This window comes from Xyrauchen texanus, chromosome 18 (assembly GCF_025860055.1).
Source record: "Xyrauchen texanus isolate HMW12.3.18 chromosome 18, RBS_HiC_50CHRs, whole genome shotgun sequence".
Classification (NCBI taxonomy): domain Eukaryota; kingdom Metazoa; phylum Chordata; class Actinopteri; order Cypriniformes; family Catostomidae; genus Xyrauchen; species Xyrauchen texanus.
The window spans coordinates 21,039,918-21,062,177 of NC_068293.1; the positions used below are offsets into that span (position 1 = coordinate 21,039,918).

Below are 22,260 nucleotides of genomic sequence, written 5' to 3' on the forward strand. Positions count from 1 at the left end.
CCTTTTCACTTCCAGCCAGATCCACCAGGTATAGCTTCCCACACAATTTCTTTTCTGTCTCCACGTTCTCCTGCTTAATATTAATGAGGAAAATGCTGTGACTGCGGGAGCTATGCTCATTCATATCTGTGGAAAGACAGACACAATATAATATTAGAGGACCATGGGTTAGTATTTAATATTGTAACACACAACAAGGATAATAGCACCATATATTGTTTTTGATAGGCAAGGTTTGATATATTGTAGGAAGGAAACCAGGTTAAATGGTCACTAACTCGTGACAGCCACATGACGATTGGCTTTTCCTTCATCGATTACATCCATGACGTCCTCTGGACTGGACACAAAGCGCTCTGTGCAGCCCTGCCCACAGAAAAACATCAAACAACACGAAACATCAATGTACAATTTGCTTAATGCCGGGTGAATGAAAATGTAAACAGTCTGCATTGGGCAGTAGGTTAGTCCTACCTTGACAAAGGGCACCCGGTTCTTATCCTCATGTACAGCAAGGTTGGTTTTGGAAACTTTAGAAATAGAACATTTAATTCACACAAAGAAATAAACATTGATTCTATTAAAAAATCAATAGATGGTGAATGAGACTTTATCTCACCATCAAGTAAGTCTCTGATCTTGTCCAGGTAGATTTCAAAATAAGAGACCTGTGTAGGGAATTACTTTTAATTCGCATGAACAAGAAATAGTGACCCTGTTGTTCTGTGTATGTTGTGCTGGCTAATATGATGGCAGTCTTCCACTTAGAACTGACAATTATTGGTGTGAATGCAGCAACACACAACAACAAATGTACTGATCCCATTGTAGGAATGCTGTATTTTGACACACATAATTTATCCTGTCAAATAACAGCCCTCACTGAGATAAGGCGAATAGTATTTGGCTGGTCCAAATATCTTAATATGTCGGGTCCCTTGAGGTGACCCACACCATGTAGAATAAAATTGCTTTTTAGGACACTGTGCACATAATTTTAATTATATTTGAAACATTCATTTGTGTCTAAAACTTTTAAATTAAAAACAATCACAGAGTTCTTCATTAATAAATCATGATATATATATATATATATATATATATATATATATATATATATATATATATATATATATATATATATATATATATACACACTGCATTCACAGTTATTAGGCAAGTAAATATTCTGATCTTATCATTATTTCCATGCACATTTTCCAACTCTAAACTATATAATCATGAAAGCTTATTGGATTCAATAATTTTCAAGTGATATGTATTTGTGTAATGAGGGAGGGTATGGTGAAAGTGACTAACACCTTTTATCAAGGTTGCATAATTATTAGACAACATCATTACCTCAAAATAGATTTAACTGACACTGAAAAGTCAAAAATTTTAAAATGCAATTCAGACAGATGCAACACTCTTGATATAGCTAAACTATTGAGGCGTGACCACCTGACAATCAAACCTTTGTAGCAAATAGTCAACTGGGGCACAAAAACAACATTAAGAAGAAAAGGCACAAATTAACTGCAAAAGAATTAAAAGTTAATCTACCAGGAACCTATTATCCTCCAAAGCAACCATATTCCAGAAGTGCAACCTACCTGGAGTGTCCAGAAGTACAAGGTGTCAAGTGCTCAGAGACATGGCCAAGGTCAAGAAGGCTGAAACACGACCACCACTGAATATATTCACAAGTTGAAGCATCAAGATTAGGCAAGAAATACCTGAAGACAGATTTTTCAAAGGTTTTATGGAGAGATGAAATGAGAGTGACTCTTGATGGACCAGATGGATGGGCCCGTGGTTGGATCACTAATGGACACAGGGTACCACTTCAAGTCAGGTGCCAGCAAGGTGGAGGATGGATACTGGTATGGGCTGCTATCATTAAGGAAGAGTTAGTTGGACCTTTTCAAGTTGAAGATGGACTGAAAATCAACTCCCAAACCTACTACCAGTTTCTGGAAAGTACTTTCTTCAAGCAGTGGTATAGGAAGAAGTCCTCAGCATTCAAGAAGGCCATGATCTTTATGCAAGACAATTCTCCATCACATGCATCAAGTACTCACTGTTGGCTAGTCAGCAAGGGCCTCAAAGATGCCCAAATAATGACTTGGCCCCTTCCTAACCTGACTTAAATCCTTCTGAGAACTTGTGGATCCTTCTCAAAGGTGAGATTTACAGTGAGTGAAGACAATACACCTCTTTGAACAGCATTTGGCTATATTGGTCACTGAATATTTTTGAAAGTCCAAAAATTGTATTTAATTTTCATTTTGTGTTACTTATTTGTTGCACTTACTCTAAAAATTAGAATAAACAATTGAGTTGGGAGAAATTCGTTTTGTAAGTTAGTTGCATAATAATTGTGCACATTATTTGCCTAATAATTGTGCACACTTATATATTCCGCTGAGAAAGACAAAACTCACTTTTCCTTTGTTAAACATTCAGGTTTGAGGTTCAATAACATTTTGTATTGAGAGCAATGCATTTGTTCAAAACTTAATCCTGAGGAATACAATGTGCCTAATAATTGTGAATGCACTGTGTATATATATATAAACCCTCTAAATTTCATCTGACACATAATAAATCTAATAACTGAATATATAATGATTTATGCCAGCGAGGCAATTAAAATAAATAATTTAAAATATGTTTTATGCTGGTGGCAAAGATGTGCATATTAGTAAAACCAACTAATAGAGTATTATGTGGCATCAGTTGTGAAAATACACATGTAAGTTTAATGTTGGTAATTTCCCCTTTTTGATTACCTTGATATGGAACTCCAGGTTTTCATCCATAGAGTAGATGTGGTCAAAGATGTCTTGTGTAATACGTGGGATGATACCCATCTGCTGGGGGTTGTGGAGCTGTCCCTGTGTTTGAGAAAAATTGCACAAAAGGGAGTGATTTTCCTGTCAAAAAAAATATTTGATCAGATGCTATTTTTTTCTGCAAAATCATGCAATAGGGTTGTGTTAGAACTATAAACTGTGTAGCACTGTTCTAAAGAATTAACTATATGTGTTTATTATGTCATATTTAAGCAAATTGGTCTATATTCCCTCTGAGGGATGTATGAGCACATCCTATATGCTAGTTTGCATCTTTCAAAAGTGCAGATTGTACCAGGATAGAGATGTAGTTACAGAGTAATTTATTTGTATGAACTGTGACTCCTCAGTGTAATGATACTGCTGGTGCTGGCAATGACAATGATTAAGATGATGAAAATGAAGTAAAGAGGAACCCAAGTGTAGTTTATTTACATAGTGATATCCAAAAAGTGAATCCAAACCATAACAAACATAACTGACTTGACATAGACTTGAATAGACTTCCAAAGTAACATTCACAAACAATACTTGACAAAGGCAAATGGTAAACATGAGGGCTAAATACATGGACAAGGGGTAAAACAATGATGAAGGAATCAATGAACAGACAGAACGTAAGTTATGACCATAACTATGGATCTATGAGACCGAACGATGACCATCACCACGGTCTTACCTTGAATGATGCCATTCTTCCGCCTATCCTCGAGACCTAATATCAACAATGTCAGGTGACTGACCTTAGGGGTTGGCTATATAACATCCAGGTGAACCAACCACTTCCTCTTGCCTGGAACGCCCAGTTCGTCCCGAGTGACAAGGGATGGTGACGGTCATCGTTCGGTCTCATAGATCCATAGTTATGGTCATAACTTACGATCTATTTCGACCTCACTCAGACCGTCACCACGGTCTTACCTTGGATGATTTATACCACCAGGGTCACGAGGGGTTAATTTAGTCACAGATAATACAGCAGACCCCAAAGAATTCAGATTTGCCACATTAATCCTATAAAATCTAGTGAACGTGTATGGGCTGCTCCAAGAGGCAAATGGCCTCTTTTTTTAGCACAGATGTCTGAGAGCGCTACCCCCTTGAGTGCCGCCCAGGAAGTACCCATGCTCCTGGCAGAGTGAGCCACCAGATCACCAGGGATAGGTAGATTTTGGTTGACATAAGCTTGTGAAATTGTATCCACTACCCAATGAGACAATCGTTGCTTAGACACAGGTTTGCCTGCACACCTCTTGTCAAAGCATATGAATAGTTGCATGTTTGACTGCCGAAATTGATGAGTACGCTCAATGTATGTGTGCAATGCTCTAATAGGACATAGAGAAGAATTATCTAACCCAGCACCCGAACAAAGGGGACCTGGACGGAAAGCATCAAGCTCAATCACTTGATTTATTGTACTAGGTTTAAGGACCTTGGGTAGAAATGACGGGTTTGGCCAAAGAAAAACCCCTGTTTTTTCCGCCTTCCATCTCAAGCATTCTTCACTGACTGATAAAGAGTGTAATTCACCAACTCTCTTGGCCGAACATATCGCCAGTAGGAAGACTGTCTTCCATGTCAAGAACTTGAGATCGGCTTGCTCCAGAGGTTCAAAAGGTGCTTTGGTCAGTGAGTGTAAGACAATAGAAAGGTCCCAAGCAGGTGCTCTCATACTTCTCCTTGGATGTAAACGGTGTGCACCCTTAAGAAATTGAGACACCAAAGGGTGTTTGCCAATATTTGCACCATCCACTGATACATAAAAGTGGGAGATGGCTGCAATGTAGACCTTTATGGTATTAACTGACATCCCCGAATCCATCAATGATTGAAGAAAATGAAGAACCAAACTGGTGTCACACTTGGCTGGATCTAGTTGTTGGTCTTGACACCACGTTGAGAATATCTGCCACTTGCTAGAATAGTTACTCCACGTAGATGGTGCCTTAGAACTATTTATTGTCCTCAATACAGCTTCGTCTAAGTCTTTAGAGAGGGGCTGAGCAAGGGCCATACCCACAGTTGTAGTATCTCTGGTTTTGGGTGCCAGATTTGGCCCTCTGCTTGGGAGAGAAGACCGGCTCTCTTTGGTAACTGCCGAGGTTGACCTTGGACCAAACGTACAAGGTTCGGAAACCAATGCTTTTTTGGCCACCTGGGGGCCACAAGTAAAACCTTGTGATGACCCAACGCTACCCTGTTGAGCACCAGGTGAATCAGAGGTAGGAGAGGAAAGGCGTACAACAATCCCTCCGGCCATTCTTGAGATAGTGCATCTATCCCCAAGGGACCTCCCTGGTTGTTCAGGGAATACCATAGATCACAATGAGTTGTCTCTGTAGTCGCAAACAGATTGACCCTCGCCATTCCGAACTGACTCCATATGATTTTTACCACTTCGGGATGGAGACGCCACTCTCCCGGGAGAGGTCCAGTTCGAGACAGCAGGTCTGCTGCTCTGTTTGCTACTCCCGGTATGTATACTGCTCTGAGTGATGAGAGCTTCAGAAATGCCCAAGAGAGTAGTTACTTTGTCACCTGGAGACATCGCGCTGATCTGGTGCCGCCTTGGTGATTGATGTGGTACATTGCAGACATGTTGTCTGTTCTCACCAAAACATGTTTGTTCTGCAACAACGGGAGCAAAGCCCTCAAGGAGAGATGGACTGCCTTGAGTTCCAGCACATTGATGTGCTCCGAGGTCCAAGGGGATTCCCAGAGTCCCCTGATGGACCTGCCTTCCCAAACTGCTCCCCAACCCGTTAGAGAAGCATCTGTCGTTATCACAGATCGCCTTGCTGGGATGTTGCCTAGAGGAACCCCTTGTGATGGTAACGTCTTCGTATTCCAAGGGCGTAACATTTGGATACATCTTCGTGTAACCTTTATCTTCACATGCCTTTGTAATTTGGGATGCAAGTGGAAGTTGTTCAACCAACGTTGTAGTGGACGGGCTCTGAGACGGCCGAGTGGGACCACAGTCACTGCCGCTGCAATCATGCCCAATAATCGCTGAAATTGAATTAACTTCATTCTCTTGTTCAGACGAAATGACTGAGCTAGACTGACCAACTGTTCCACCCTCTGGGATGACAAAGATGCAGTCATCAGTTGGGAATCCAGCGAAATTCCCACAAACACTGTCTGTTGTCTGGGACTTAGATTGCTCTTTTCCCAGTTCACCTTGAAACCCAGTGACTGTACATGTTGAAGGACCATTTCCCCTTCTGTCGCTCTCTCCACGTTGTGTCAGAGAAGCGACACTAGGGGTCTCTCTTGAGCGCCGATATTCACCTCTGGACTATGAAAAAAGGCCAATGAGAGTTGGCAACCAGTATTTGCATGTCCGCCCCGGACATACGGGTATTTAAGCGGCGCAAATACGGGAGTTCATTCAGAAAATTTCTTCGAGCCGATGGTCATGCATGAACTCTGCTGCGAGTTACACACCAAGTTCCTGGTTAATCCTCTGACGCTCTGCATGCTGTTGGATCTGACGGCGCATAACAGCTGCTTTCTCCTTCGTGCACGGCTGTGCATTCTTGCCCCTGGGCACTCGACAGCGCAGACAACTTCGAAAGAGTTATTCTAAAGAGTAATTTCAGCTCTAAAGAGCAAAACACAGTGGCGTTGAACGTCCTTCTCAGGACGTGTCTTTTTAAAGACGATATTTCCGCCCCTGTGTAGTTTCTGGATGTGGTTGATATCTCCCCACCTCTGACGGTCATAAAAACTGCCTTGCATTCCTGGGTTGCGATCACACGCAGGCAGCGTTTTTATGAATGGTCTATGTTTTCAGTGCGAGAACATAGCCATGACAGCATTGCGGTCATAGGCTTTCTCTTGTAGTGAGAGAAAGCCGCTTCAGCCGCCCCCGCGACTCGCCTCCTTCCCACGGGATTGAGGCAGGCGCCACGGGCGATGAAAACGATCTGGGGACAATGACGGGCTCCGTTTCGCCCGGTGAACCCCCTCGAAACCCCCCGCCTCCCCAGCACGCTTGCTTGTTTCTGTCCGAGCTCGGGATGAGCATTCTCTCCAATGGGTTATGTTTTCAGTGTGAGAACATAGCCGCGGCAGCATTGCGTTCTCTACTTTCTCTTGTAGTGAGAGAGAGCCATCTCAGCCGCCCCCCGCGCCTCGCCTCCTTCCTACGGGATTGAGGCAGGCGCCGCGGGCGATGGAGAACAATCTGGGGAGAATAACGGGACACTTTCGCCGGGTAAATCCCCCCGAAAACCTCCCGCCTCCCCGGCACGCTTGCCTGCTTCCCTCGAGCTCAAGATTAATGCAGTCCACTTAACGGCCTACCGTCCGGTCCCTCGAGCTCCCCAGCATTGGATGATGACATCACCGCTGCATCGGAGAGCGTAACAGCGGCGCCGGATGCGGATAACTCGCCTGGGCCGCCACCTTCGGGTCTCCGCCCAGTCTGAGCCTGACGCAAGAAGGTCCGCTATGCTTCCCCGGGCTTAATTGGTTCCGCGGGCATATGCGCCGCTCACAGCCGTGGATTCCTTCCCGGATGTGCATGACGAGCTGAGCAAGCCCAGCTTCCTCGCTCCTCCGCTCTCGCTACCCTCGGTGGTAGAACGGTCCCAGACCGCTCCCCCCCTGCACGCCATGGCCCGCTCCTGCAAGTCCACCGGGCCAGGGCACTTCAAAATCTGCACTTGGGTAGTCCTGTTCTTGACGTGCCAGGGGCCATGCCCTGTCTGCTCACCGAGGGCGTCCTCCTGCGGCTTTCAAGAAAGAAAGAAAGTGGTGCTCCGCCTCAACTAACAAGTGAGTGGGCCCAGCTCTCAGCCCCAGCGTTGAGCCCCCCGCAGAAGTTGGATGCCCATCGTCTCACGGACCCCCTTGAGGACCCAGAAGGCTCCCAGGCGCTCCTGAGATGACAGACCCAGAGACCGAGACGTTAGCTCCAAAGTTAGTAAGACCACTCCGTTCCCCGGTTTTTGTTAAATTCGTTACACTCTATAGAGCTATTTCCTTGTTGTCTCTGGGGTCACCTGGCCCGCAAATGCCGTTCTCACGGCACTCTGCTTTCAGGCCTCAACAGTCCCGGCTCCATGGACGCGGTGTCCCCGCCTTCAGATCACGACTGTTCCCCGGCCGGCCGGTTCAGAGGAGTCCAGAGGACGCCAGCATCAGACCTCCTCCTCAGTCACGAACCCGCCCCCTGCCGGGTGCGCGGAGCAAGGTAAGTGCTTTGAGTTTATTCTCAGCACCGGAGCCTCGGGACGGCAGGTGCTATGCAAGGTCAGGGAGGATGAGGAGCAAGTCACTCTGGTAGCCCCCTACTAGGCCTACCCGGACTTGGTTTTCGGACCTCACACTCCTCACGACAGCCCCTCCCTGGCGAATTCCCCTGAGGAAGGACCTTCTTTCTGCAACCTGCATTAAACTGGGGTGCAGCCTTTGGATTATTTCCTCAGGATCTGGGAATAATCCTCAGCCACAGGAATGGACACAGTAGGCTGTGCAGGGGAAATACTCGTCCATACACCTTGTGTGGGGGTTGGAGCTGTAGCTTCTTCCTGAGCACCAAGGCCCAGGATCCTTGCTGCACTTAAAATGCATGAAAGAATGTCAGAATGCAGGCTTCCTTCTGAAACTTCGGACCTGGATTCATCTTCCTCATTTTCGCCAATATCCTCCTCACTACCATAAAGGGAATTATTTGCATGCAGTGACACGGCATCCATAGAATCATCCCTCTCTTCCTGATGTGATGTTAACTCATCTCCAGGAGAGGGTGCAATAGGGGCTGCAGATGGCTGCGTGCTTATTGAAGTGTTACGTGTTTCAAGCTTACCAGCTAAGTCACGTAATGCTGCCAATATTTGTAACTGAGTATCGTCCTTGGGCTCTTGCACTACCGTGGCCTTCTCCCGTTTATCTTGAGGCATGTCAGAACTTGGAGACCTGATCGACTCATCAGGCCTCTTGCGTTTGTGAGAGGGACTACTGGGAATCATTTCTTTGCCACCAGTTAAATGTTTGGCTCTCTGCACAATTTCCTGCAAAGTTAGCTCTATTGCAGCTGCACAGGGGTTTTCGATATCATCTAACAGATGTTGCATACCCAAACAAGAGGGACATTCACGGTGCCCATCTCTTGACTGTATGCCAGTTTGGCAAAACCGACATCTTGAGTGACTCATAACAACAAGCCAGAGGTCAAGTCACTCATATAATAATGGTCTATGATAAGAAAACTAAATAAATAGACAGATTAACTGTAACGAATCACAGTATTTTAATTAATTCTTGGAGTTGAACTGCAAGATTTTAAAATAAACTACCGGCATTTAGTTGAAAAACACAAGCGACAATGCCATTAACATAGATTGTGATGAATCACCATTCATTAATCAAATCAAACACTTCCTTAAACTGCAGGTATTAGTTAAACACAGTTAACCAGATATCCTTAATATATAGATTGTGACGAATCACTTCATACTCATCTTTCAAAATAAGTCTGCGAACAGAACTCCTTGAAAATCATATAATCTATTAGAAAATAATATATCCATCACTCTACGTACGCTACACGCAGTAAACAAGATGGAAAAACTCTCTCCTGCTGCGAACAGCTGACCCAAGAACCAATAATAAATACCTGTAAACAAGCTGAAAAAATAAAGAAACACTCACCGACGTGCGGAGAAAACCACCTCAATCCTCAGGGACGTTAAGCACCTGCACGAAAATGTGACGGATTGGAACTAGTTTTTCAAAAATTCGCTCTACCGCGACGGTCTCAGATGAGGCGAGAAAGGCAAGAGGAAGTGGTTGGTTCACCTGGATGTTATATAGCCAACCCCTAAGGTCAGTCACCTGACATTGTTGATATTAGGTCTCGAGGATAGGCGGAAGAATGGCGTCATTCAAGGTAAGACCGTGGTGACGGTCTGAGTGAGGTCGAAATAGATCTGATAACAAGATAACAAGACAATCAACCAATGAAAACAAGACACATAAACATGGAGGGTAACATAAAATCACATGACATTAAACAGGAACTGAACTTTTCAAAATAAAAAACATGAAAAACATGAATCAACAAAACACACATGACCCTCAGACAACTTTCTTTTTTTTTTTTTTTTTTAAATGACTGAATTATTTGAATTTATATTCATATCACTTGCTGAAAGAACCATCTGTTTCCAGGGCAACGGATGCAGTTAAGTGGCATTTTGCAGCAGTTTTACATTTCAGTCATTTCATGAGAGATGCTGAAAGATATGCATTCTTCTAAAGCATTTTGTGACTAAGCATATACAAATTTGATCAGCCCATAAGAGCCACATGTGGCTCATTCTGTTTTTGCAAGAAAACGTGTAACTTTCTGAAACATCCTCATCTTATGATACAATCGGTTTGCTTATTTACCTCCATAGTGTGAGTCTTTCCTGATGAGGTTTGGCCATATGCAAAAATAGTCCCATTATATCCTTCCAGCACATCTGAAATGCAAGACTCATTTCTTAAAAATCAGAAACATCATTCAAAGTGCTGGCATTTTTATTATTATTTTTAAATACTTCCACCTCAAAGTTTTAGACATTTAAACATGTTAACTAATTAACTAACAGGTTAATTAATCATTTCTATTTACCATGATTTGCAAAAATATGTAATGAATACAAAACCTTTAACAATTTGTTTGGCACAGTTGTCATATACTTGTTCCTGTGCTGTGTTCGGAGGAAGGACTCGGTCAAAGATATATGGTTTGCCCTAAAAAGAAAAGCAGGTCAGTCAAAAACAAATAAGAAGCCTTTACAAAAAATGCATCTCTGTCATAGAATAGCTCATATATCTGATATAGAATAGATGGGTTTAGGCTTTAACAATATGACATTTAAAGATGAAAATATGAGACCATCTTTCTGTGTAACAAGTTTCTGTAAATGGATCTGTGGAGTAAATCAGTTCACTGAATATATAAACTCTGCAAAAAAAAAAAAAAAGAAACGTCCTCTCACTTTCAACTGCTTTTATTTTCAGCACACTTAACATGTGTAAATATTTGTATGAACATAAAAAGACTCAAAAATAACTCATAAAAAGAAGTTTCACAGACATATGTGTAACAGAAATGGAAATATGTGTCCCTAAACAAAGGGGGGTGGGGGTGGGAGGGTCGTTAATATCAAAAGTTACAGTCAGTATCTGGTGTGGCCACCAGCTTTTAGTGTCTTAACGACCGTTCCACAGGTGCATGTTCATTAATTGTTTATGGTTCAATGAACAAGCATGGAAAACACTGTACAATAATTATCTGTAAAGTTATTTTGATTTTTACAAAATTATCTTTAAAATACAGTGTCCTGAAAAAGGGAAGTTTCTATTTTTATATTCAGTATATATATATTGTATATATACACTGATAAGCCACAACATTAAAACTACCTGCCTAATATTGTGCCGCCAAAACAGCGCCAACCCGCATCTCAGAATATCATTCTGAGATGCTATTCTTCTCACCACAATTGTACAGAGCGGTTATCTGAGTTAGACTGTATCAGTTCGAACCAGTTTGGCCATTCTCTTTTGACCTCTCTAATCAATAAGGCATATCCATCCACAGAACTGATGCTCACTGGATGTTTTTTGTTTTTGGCACCATTCTGAGTTATTTCTAGAGACTGTTGTGTGTGAAAATCCCAGGAGATCAGCAATTAAAGATATACTCAAACCAGCCCATCTGGAACCAACAATCATCCATGTGATTATCTAATCAGCCAATCATGTGGCAGCAGTGCAGTGCATAAAATCATGCAGACACGAGCTTCAGTTAATGTTCACAGCAACCATCAAAATGGGGGAAAATGTCATCTAAGTGATTTGGACCGTGAAATGATTGTTAGTGCCAGATGGGCTAGTTTGAGTTGCCCCCCCCCCCCATGTCGGATGGAGCCCCCCCCCAATGAACAAATCCTTGCTCCGCCCCTGCATATATGTTGAAGCACACATGTGGCAGGGAAAATGCACAGCATTAAGTCAAGGACTGATGTACATTGTCTAGGGACTATTAAGGCTTTTTCCTTAGCATCTTACCACCTTCAATCAAAAATCTATGCAACTTCCTGAACAATGTTTGTGCACGAAAGGATAATGCACAATTGCACTCTCCTTGTTTTCAGATGGTTTTCTTGAATAAACACTATATACATTTGGAATTAAGTAAATACAAGTGTATGTCATACATGGATATATGTGCAGCATATAAAAAAATAAAGGTGCTATGGCCAGAGTTTTCCAAAACACACCAGACACATATTTATTAATATTTATATCTGAACCAGGTGGTGCAGAATGAAATGTCATACTATACAAGAGAAAAACAAATAAAGACAATTGCAAGGGTTTATTTTAGCAACATGCATGCAACACTGAGTGTGTCTAAACAAATCTCCCAGACCTCTGTGGACTTAAATATTCCACTAATTAATCCCAGCTCTTCCCCACCAGTCATGACCCCTAAAACTCCACCTGTCACTATGGCAACACAAATTACTCACAGGAGCACTGGCCCTCTTTGTGGCATTGCACATACTGTATAACAGGATGTTATCACCTAAATTAAACACTGCTGACCAGACAACCCCAAAAAAGCAAAATGTCAAATCCAGTCTGATATTGACAAACTGCAAATCAGTAACAAATGCATTTTATCACTAACTGTTTTATAAATCTCACTGCAATTGTTTGTACATACACACATGTCACGCACAGTATATTTCAATCTAATAGCTTTGCTACTTTTCATATGTTCTTTAAAAAGAGAAAAGAAAGATAGGTTAAGCAAACTTTGTGGCTATGTTTGAAAATGAGAGAAGAAAATAACTAATTCATTAGTAGATTCTCCCATTATTTCAGAGGGAAAAACACATAATTTAACAATCTTTTACAGAATTAGTTAGCATAATCTTTGGTTGGACAAATCTAGACAGACACACAGAGAGACAGACTGACAGACAGACAGACAGACAGACAGACAGATAATAATATAAATAATAATACAAATAATTAAAAAAAATCTATACAAAAAATACAAAAATCATGCTGCAGAGTTTTGAACATAATGCAGTCTGGAAATGAGTTTATCAGATAAGCCAATCAAAAGGGATTTACAATAATCAAGGCATTTTCAGTGTAACAGTGGGCAGAGACGTGCAATATTATAGAGGTGAAACAACGCAGCCTTATCAAGGGAACTAATGTGAGGTTGAAATGATAAGGATGGGTCAAAAATGATACCCAAATTAAGTGATACCAAAGACGATCATTAAGTGAGCATAGTGGTAGCACAGCTTCAGAAAGAGCTGAAAAATAGATTTGCAGATCATCAGCGTAACAGTGGTAGTTAAAGCCATAACAACTGATAATATGACCAAGGGGCAGCATATGAAAATTGAAAAGCAAAGGGCCAAAAACAGAGCCCTGCAGGACTCCAAAATTAACAGGGACATTGTGAGATTTAAGTTTCTTAATATAAATAAAACATAATCTATTGGTGAGATAGGACTTAAACCAAGAGATGGCTATGTAACGGACTTCAATAGAAGAGAGTCGAGAGAGAAGTATGTCATAACAAACTATATCAAACGCAGCACTTAGTGGCCCAGCAAGATTAGAAAACCAAGACACCCGGAGTCAGCCGCTAAAAGCAGGTCATTGCTAATTTTCAAAAGAGCAGTTACTGTGCTATGGAAAGAGCGGAAACCAGATTGAATCTGCTCATAGAAATTGTTAGTATGCAGATGTGATTGCAGCTGCAAAGCAACAAATCTTTCCAATATTTTTGATACAAAAGGGAGATTAGAAACAGGCCTAAAGTTGTTCAAATCAAAATTATCCAAGCCAGGTTTCTTTAAAATAGGGGTAACAGCAGCAGTTTTCAGATTTTCAGTTGAAAGACAGCAGTTTATTAAATATGAGTTAGGAGCCAAAATAATAGATGTACAGCTTTTTAGCGAGTAGGCACAGGTAGTTAAACATTAACAGCCATGAATTTACATATATCATCCCTTATCAACAGATACTATCATACCTAAAGCTAAATGTCTGGCATTAGGATCAGCAGGCTGAGTTGAGCCTTCAGGATACCACTGAGGGGAATTTACATTAGAAACAGAAGGCTAATACCTGCTATGCTCGATTTTGTGCGCCGATTTGGCATGGTAAAGACGATTACCATCTGAATAAGTGCGATAATATGGGCTATTGTATGTGCACAAGAGATTTCTGGAGGTTTACTGTAAACCATTAGTGTCTCACTGTGTTGATGCTGCAGCATGATACAGTATTATAGCAAGTCACACCCATGCACAGATACTCTGTATTCCAGATATCAAATGCTCTTTACTTTGGTCAGTTAAATTAAGTTCATACAGCAAGAAGATTCTTCTGGTGTGAAACTGAATTATAAACACAAATAAAATTAAAATATGTGAGATTTACAGGGAAAGATTATGACTAGCAAGGACCCTGGGGCCAATTTTTTTTTTAAAGTTGAGATCTATGTAATTGATTTTTATTGATTTAATCTCTTTAATCTCTTTTAATACCAGTTCTGTTATTTACAGTCAGATTGATTCAAACACACAGCACAGATGTGTTAAAGAAACCACTCAACCGAAACAAGAGCCACAGTTTTTAAAGAGACAGTACGTTTGTCATACATAATGCAATACTACATATTATGCATTCAAAATGCATATATTTAAAGGGGCCATATTAATGATGATATATTTTATCTTCATCAAACACTTTAAATATTGATGAATTTAAAAATACAGTAGGCTCCTACAATATCTATGCAAGGGTCTGGTGAAATTCGGCAAAGAGTTCAGGCAGTTTTGGCTCATGCTTTTATATCTTTTCTAACTCATCTGAATGATGGGGTGCGTTCCTATTTCCTTCAAAGGCTTTACCCACCGTTGTGAGAACTTTGAAGTGCTAAAAGTTGTGGGGCTCAAAAATAGAGTTAATTTGGTCATTGTTTGGGAAATTCTGTTAGAAACAACACTACACCTTGGCCATTCTTCTTCTTCTATTGAAAAGCCCTGCTAAGGCATCATTTAAGGCTTTTCAATGTGTCCAAAAATCCCCTAGACTACATAACACTGACAGAATATTTAAATGAGCTACGAGTCTGTTTTGGAATGTTTGTAATTTACAAAAATAAAGCCCTCCAAAGATAAATTTGAGACCAAAACACAGCAAAAAAGCAGCATTGTTTGTTCCTGTGGCAGTCAAATTCAACAGTGGCACAATAGTGGCCTCAACTGACAAACATATATCATAGCCTCAATGATCTGCTTCAAATACCACACCATGAGAACAAGCAAAATTATTAATAGGTGGAAAGCGTCAATGCTCGCGGCTCACGGACACATTTTTGTTTGTTGTTTACAAAGTCTACAGCTGTCACAGAGACTGGTGAGATATCTCATTACACTTATTTATTCATATCTTTAACGGAAGAGAAACTTTTTTGCATACTGAAAAAATCCCGTACAGCACCTTTAATCTGCTTACAGATGCTCTCTTTCTTTCTTTCTTTCTTGCTTTATAACTGTTAACCTGTAAAAATGTGTAACTTAAAGCATTTAAAACTATTTTAAACTTTCAGACAAGGTTTTGTCACACCAACATTATATTGTGTCTGAACAAACTTTAAGTATCTAGTTTAATCAGTACTTTTTAATCAGAACCACACAAAGTAAATATAAACATTGAATTTTTCCCAAACACTTAAGCCAAGTTATTTTTGTAATGTAGGGCAGACATGCAGTTTTAGCAATGAAGAGTTTAAATATGAAATAATAGCCAGAAAATGATAATTTAAACCTGTTTAAATTACATTTAAATCATGTTGCTTGAATTCAATAAATACTCATTTTGAAATATCAGTAAAAATATAAATGTTATTGTTAATTTTACTTTATCAAAATCAGCAAAGATTTCACATAAAAAGAGTGCATTAAAAATATGAAGGTAGTTATTTTGGAAATGATTTTACATGTTCGTCTACTTCCAGAAGAGCATGGAAACTTTCAACAGATGGCGTTATAAGATTTCAGGAAGGCAAAAGGGTCCTATATATAAGAGGGCTGGAGGCCCTCATAGTAACAGGGCCCTGTTGAGGGGACCATATATAAGCTGTGAGGCCCAGATATTTAAGCATATACAAACATTTGTTTTAAAAAATGATGGGCCACAAGGCCTTGCAGGCCAGATGCTTAGAAAACGCAAAGCAATTAAAGTAACTCAAAATGCAACTATGAAAAGAGATTATGGGTTGTCTATACAAAAAACAAAAACTAAAAATGTAAAATCATGTGGTAACATCTGAATGAACTGGATTGATTTAAGTCTTTAACAATATTATTTTACATCACTGAGTCAACCTGAATACATTACACAAACAAAATTAATTTTAAAGGCTAGGTCTTGTGGAAATTGCCTCTTAAGGTAACAATGATTACTATTTTTCTTAAAGTGAACAAACAAAACCAACGACAGAGAGAATCTATACGAACAGGTCAGATGAAGTTCTAACAAATGAGATGCACCATATTTATGCAGATTCTGCTATCGAAGTGTAGGATGAACCTTTAGAACCAAAACGTAAAGGGATCAACATAAATGAATAAATCAAAGTATAGGCCTACCTACACGAGGCTATAATACATTCGTATGTGATATTATCTCATGCACAAGGAACGAATTGGGAGGTCGTGAGACATGCTTCAGGAACTTCTCTGTGCTCTCTTAAGGCATCTTACCGAAATAACGACGATGTCTTCTCCTTTGAATTTCGGTATGTATTTGTCACCTCTATTGATTTCCGACTCGTTAAGTGGCCTGAATCGGCACATCACCTTCACGCAACATTCAGCTGCATCCACCATCATGTATAATACAAACTGATGTAATCCAACGAAACGTTCTCTCTTGTCAAAAGATCTTGTCATCCAGCCCGCACTTTGCAGTGGGATGCATCAATCAAACAATCTTAATGTCTTGCCAGTTGTTTAGCCAGTAACGCCCATTGCCATTGCGAAAGTGAAAGAAGCTCAAAACAACCTCAAATAAAAGATACAACTCCTGCAGACGTTATTTCATGTCATATATAATCACCTATAGGCCTTTCGTCAAATACTGGGCCTATAAGGTCGATTTAGTTGACGGTAGATTTTTGGAGCTAAAGCCGATTCCACCTTCAAGCCCTGGATGAGCATCAGCACTGGACAGTTCCACCTTCTGTCTGCCTGCCGAGAGTCTGATGGGCCGGTCCTTTTGCAGTACAACAGCGCCTCTCCACAGAACTGTGCGGCAATGCAAAACAATTCAATAAAATCATGAGAAGGTATTGGCACGATTGTCGTGCGTCATCCTAAATTTTATTGAGAATTTTCTTTCAGATTTCATTTAGATTACTGAGTTTGGATTGAGATAGCAAACAGAACAGCGTTGTAATTCGAACACTCCATTTAAAATAGTAGAATTAAAATATAATTAAATTCAAAGAAATTGTAATAGGCCTCACTTCCTAGTAGGCAGTGCCTACAATAATAATAATGCCTACTAGTATGAATTATCAATATATATGTTATCATGCACACACCATATGGTTATTTCCAGAAACATTCCACAACACCATTCAATGTTTAAAATGGTGCATATTTGTATTTAATTTATAAATCATTAGCCCATAACTATTTGATCAATTCACTTTCATTTTATGGATCATGGTTGTTGATGCATAAAATGTTGATGCATCTGTTTATTTTTATGAAGTTATCTAAAAACAATGTGGTTGGCATTTTGTGGTGCAATCTGATTGGATCGCTGAGTTAATTGTTTTCCAAGTATTGGTCTTTAAGATAAATATTTTAAAATAATAATAATAATGAAATATAATAAAACGAAGAATAATTAGAAAAAAATTCTAATTATAGTTAGGCTATATCAGAGAATTTGACATGATTTGTCACAATTAATGATTTCATTATCTAAGAATGCTGTAAAATTGTGTTAAACTGATAAAATTACTCTTTTGTGAGTAAATTTGTCTTCTTGTCAATCCAATTTAAGAGTCTGTGATGTGTAGTCGATTCAATCAATAATCAATCTTATTCATTTAAGGGGAGCCAAGTGTTAAATTCAGTATTTGTAACGTATTTGAATTAAATAATTGATATTTATGATATTTTAATAACACTGAAAGTGATAAGTGTGTGATTCAGTCTAAAATTATTTTTTAGCAAATAGGAGTTTAGAGTTCAACATGAACAGCACACTGTTCATTGTGTTGTTTATTTACATATTTGTTTATGTTACATCAATTCTCCTCTAAGAGAAACACGCAAGTTTTTTGATGTTATTAGAGGATTCCACTCTTCATATTGTTGGCCTATAGTTGAAAATCAAGAGTTATGTTTCTTTATTAGGCCTACTTTGTTGTATGTTTACTAAGCTGCTTACAGTACATTGGACAATGTAGCATCTACGAGTCTTCATAATGTAATACAAAATGTCTGATACACACTCACAAAATAGAAAGTAGTATAATAACCAAGTAAGGTCTGGCAGTGAGTTTAATGTTTTCATGCCAAAGCCGCTGTCTCCTTGACAACAGGCTGTAAACTCAAAGCCGCTTCAGTCAGAAAGACGCAATAAAGACAAAGCACTGACCCTCAAAAATACGTAAATAAACGGTTTGCTTTTTTAACTGAAACATTTCAATCCAGAAACACTGGACAACAAACCGATGGCTCAGGTGAGCCTTTCTGGCTTAATTTAAATGACAGCAAGAAGCTTTTCATAAATTCTAATTCTGTAAACCTTGATGTAACATATAATATACATATAATTATGTATATAAGACAATTCATAAAAGCAAAACCACATGGAAGAAGAATAGTTTTTTTTTTCAGGAAGAGCTGAGCATAATGCTTACTAAAAATGCAAGATGTTCATTACCATAAGTGAACAAGACCTGGAGATATTTTGTACCTCCACTAGTTTTTGTGTTGTGGATCTACAAGAACACTGGAGCATGAGGACACATGACAGAAGCAGATTTGAGCAACTGCTGTTGAAGGAAGAGCTGGACGCTGTGGCTGGAGCAGGGACTTTACTCCTGGGACGAAATTGACCTGCCTGATGATTCAGAAGGCTCCACCCCACATATTAGTGCCTGCCAGAGGGGACTTACTATGGTATGAGACTCCAGAGGTGATATGATCATGATTTTTGAAAAGCTAGAAGCCTATAGGTGAATTTTGTGTAGTGAAGCTTATAGGGGTGTATAGTATTGATTGACTTTCCACTAGTTCCTGTTTCATGGATATATTAGCTTATCATGGATGCATTAGCTTTATCATGCAATATCATAAATCTATGTCCCTGGATGTAAGGCCAAGTAATAATTCATGATTCATAATAATTCATGATCAGTTCATTTGATTTTACATTGTTGAAACTTCTTTTAACATTCATTCTGAACTCAGGTGACACATTTCTTTCTTGAAAGAGGAGCAGATCCTACAATGCATAACAATAGAAACCAGACAGCACTTCATGTTTGTCAGCCAGCATTCCAGGGGGAGTTGTTGTTGGCCCTGATAAGAGATTTACCCCATCGACTGCAGTTCTCAGAGGCAACCTGGAGGGGCGACCTCTGCTGTCTATGGGACCTGATGGTGAGCGGCTTAGGCTTCAACTTTTATTTGCCATTGACTGTTTGAAATGTGATATCAACACCAGGTTCAGACAAAACTTGCCAGACTCATTAGGGAGTTCTCTGATGGATTAGTATTGGCCACCTGCCATGATGAGAGAACAATGTATTTTTCCCTAGTCTTACTTTTGTTGTGTGTTACAAGCCCATTCAGACTTGTTGGACCTAAATAAACTGAACAGAGATGGACAGACTCATCTGATGCTGGCTGTAAGGAATGTGGATCTTTTTGAACGACTGCAGATGCCACGGACATATCAACCGGTAAAGTGGTGAAGGAACTTATGTCCCCTTCAGTGTAAGAAAATGAATTTTACTTAATTTGGTAATATCACATATTACTATGAAAGCATTCTGAAAATCTTGTCCTTCTTGGATCTGTGACAAAGAGGTATTTGAAAGTCATAGAGTGAAATGGACATCAAGATCAAGAGAGAGCATGTGATTTAGAAGGCCTGTTTCAAACAAATCTTCAATAATTCACCTGCTCTTCTTTCCAGTGACATGAAGGTCATTGACAAAAGAGGTCTGACTGCTTTGTGGTACATCTCTCAGATTATGAGCTCTATGAAGGAAGAGCTCCTGAGAATAATTTCTTTGGCACATGTAGGTAAAAGAACAGATTTAGAGTTTGTAGACTCATTCCCATATTTAATCAGTCACATTAAGAATGTTTTCTCTAAATAATCTAGCCCTGAACATAACATGCATGAAAGCTTATTGTATTGTAATTGTCTTTCACTACGTATAACTCCTATAATACATACAGTACAATAGTGTTTATCTACTTCTCAAATCATTTTCACCTATGATTTGGAGCAAAACTAAAGGTGCATTTGTGAAATCTGAATACTAGAATGTATTGTGTTTGTTACTAGTCCTGCTCGACCCACTCCAAGTGGGATTCAAACCGTGTCAGCCAGCATGGTAGGCGGGTGCACTCACAAGGAGGCTAAAGGTTACAGCTTCAAGCGTCAGTCGCTAGTGTGACTCTTTAGGCCATGGGAAAGAGATGTAAATATACAGGACAGCTATCATGTACCAGCTGGCTCCCGTTACATTCACAACCCTAAACCTCACTCCCATCCGGGTCACGGCTCCACTGTATCTGGTCCTGATTGTCCTGCTGTGAACGGGATTTGAACAAGGGTCTACAGCAAAGGGAAAGTTTGTTCTGATCCAGAATCTAAAAGAATATTAAGATATATTTTATATTTCTGGAGTTCTGTGCATTAACTTTAGAAAAATAAAATGTTTGGACCCACACCAACTCCCTTTTCACACTTCCAGGTTTTGAAATGTGCAAGTAAACTATAGCAAGGTATATTTTGATTGTGATGAATGGGAATGAATGGGATTGTCATTTTGCCCCCTTCTAAAAAATAATAGATTGCTTATACACACACATATATATATATATATATATATATATATATATATATATATATATATACACACACTCACCTAAAGGATTATTAGGAACACCATACTAATACTGTGTTTGACCCCCTTTCACCTTCAGAACTGCCTTAATTCTACGTGGCATTGATTCAACAAGGTGCTGAAAGCATTCTTTAGAAATGTTGGCCCATATTGATAGGATAGCATCTTGCAGTTGATGGATTTGTGATGATTTGTGGGATGCACATCCAGGGCACGAAGCTCCCGTTCCACCACATCTCAAAGATGCTCTATTGAGTTGAGATCTGGTGACTGTGGGGGCCATTTTAGTACAGTGAACTCATTGTCATGTTCAAGAAACCAATTTGAAATGATTCGACCTTTGTGACATGGTGCATTATCCTGCTGGAAGTAGCCATCAGAGGATGGGTACATGGTGGCCATAAAGGGATGGACATGGTCAGAAACAATGCTCATGTAGGCCATGGCATTTAAACGATGCCCAATTGGCACTAAGGGGCCTAAAGGGTGCCAAGAAAACATCCCCCATACCATTACACCACCACCACCAGCCTGCACAGTGGTAACAAGGCATGATGTATCCATGTTCTCATTCTGTTTACGCCAAATTCTGACTCTACCATCTGAATGTCTCAACAGAAATCGAGACTCATCAGACCAGGCAACATTTTTCCAGTCTTCAACTGTCCAATTTTGGTGAGATCTTGCAAATTGTAGCCTCTTTTTCCTATTTGTAGTGGAGATGAGTGGTACCCGGTGGGGTCTTCTGCTGTTGTAGCCCATCCGCCTCAAGGTTGTGCGTGTTGTGGCTTCACAAATGCTTTGCTGCATACCTCGGTTGTAATGAGTGGTTATTTCAGGCAAAGTTGCTCTTCTATCAGCTTGAATCAGTCGGCCCATTCTCCTCTGACCTCTAGCATCAACAAGGCATTTTCGCCCACAGGACTGCCGCATACTGGATGTTTTTCCCTTTTCACACCATTCTTTGTAAACCCTAGAAATGGTTGTGCGTGAAAATCCCAGTAACTGAGCAGATTGTGAAATACTCAGACCGGCCCGTCTAGCACCAACAACCATGCCACTCTCAAAATAGCTTAAATCACCTTTCTTTCCCATTCTGACATTCAGTTTGGAGTTCAGGAGATTGTCTTGACCAGGACCACACCCCTAAATGCATTGAAGCAACTGCCATGTGATTGGTTGATT

General features: G+C 40.1%; 1 protein-coding gene across 4 annotated transcripts in view; it reads right to left on the minus strand.

Moving 5' to 3' along the window:
* LOC127659124 (kinesin heavy chain-like) overlaps positions 1-17,126 on the minus strand; it is a 50,033-nt gene extending 32,907 nt beyond the window's left edge. For 3 of the 4 annotated variants that reach the window (XR_007972496.1, XM_052148787.1, XM_052148786.1), the window contains exons 1-8: positions 16,673-17,126; positions 10,526-10,613; positions 10,266-10,339; positions 2,796-2,900; positions 620-668; positions 475-530; positions 279-366; positions 2-126 (exon numbers count right to left, since the gene is read on the minus strand). Coding sequence is in view for 3 of the 4 variants with exons in the window: in XM_052148787.1 (XP_052004747.1) it covers positions 2-126; positions 279-366; positions 475-530; positions 620-668; positions 2,796-2,900; positions 10,266-10,339; positions 10,526-10,613; positions 16,673-16,861 (774 nt within the window). In the remaining variant the exon portion in view is untranslated. The remainder of the gene's footprint in view (position 1; positions 127-278; positions 367-474; positions 531-619; positions 669-2,795; positions 2,901-10,265; positions 10,340-10,525; positions 10,614-16,672) is intronic. The other variant, XM_052148788.1, reaches the window with a different exon arrangement.
* Between the last annotated feature and the right edge of the window lie 5,134 nt (positions 17,127-22,260).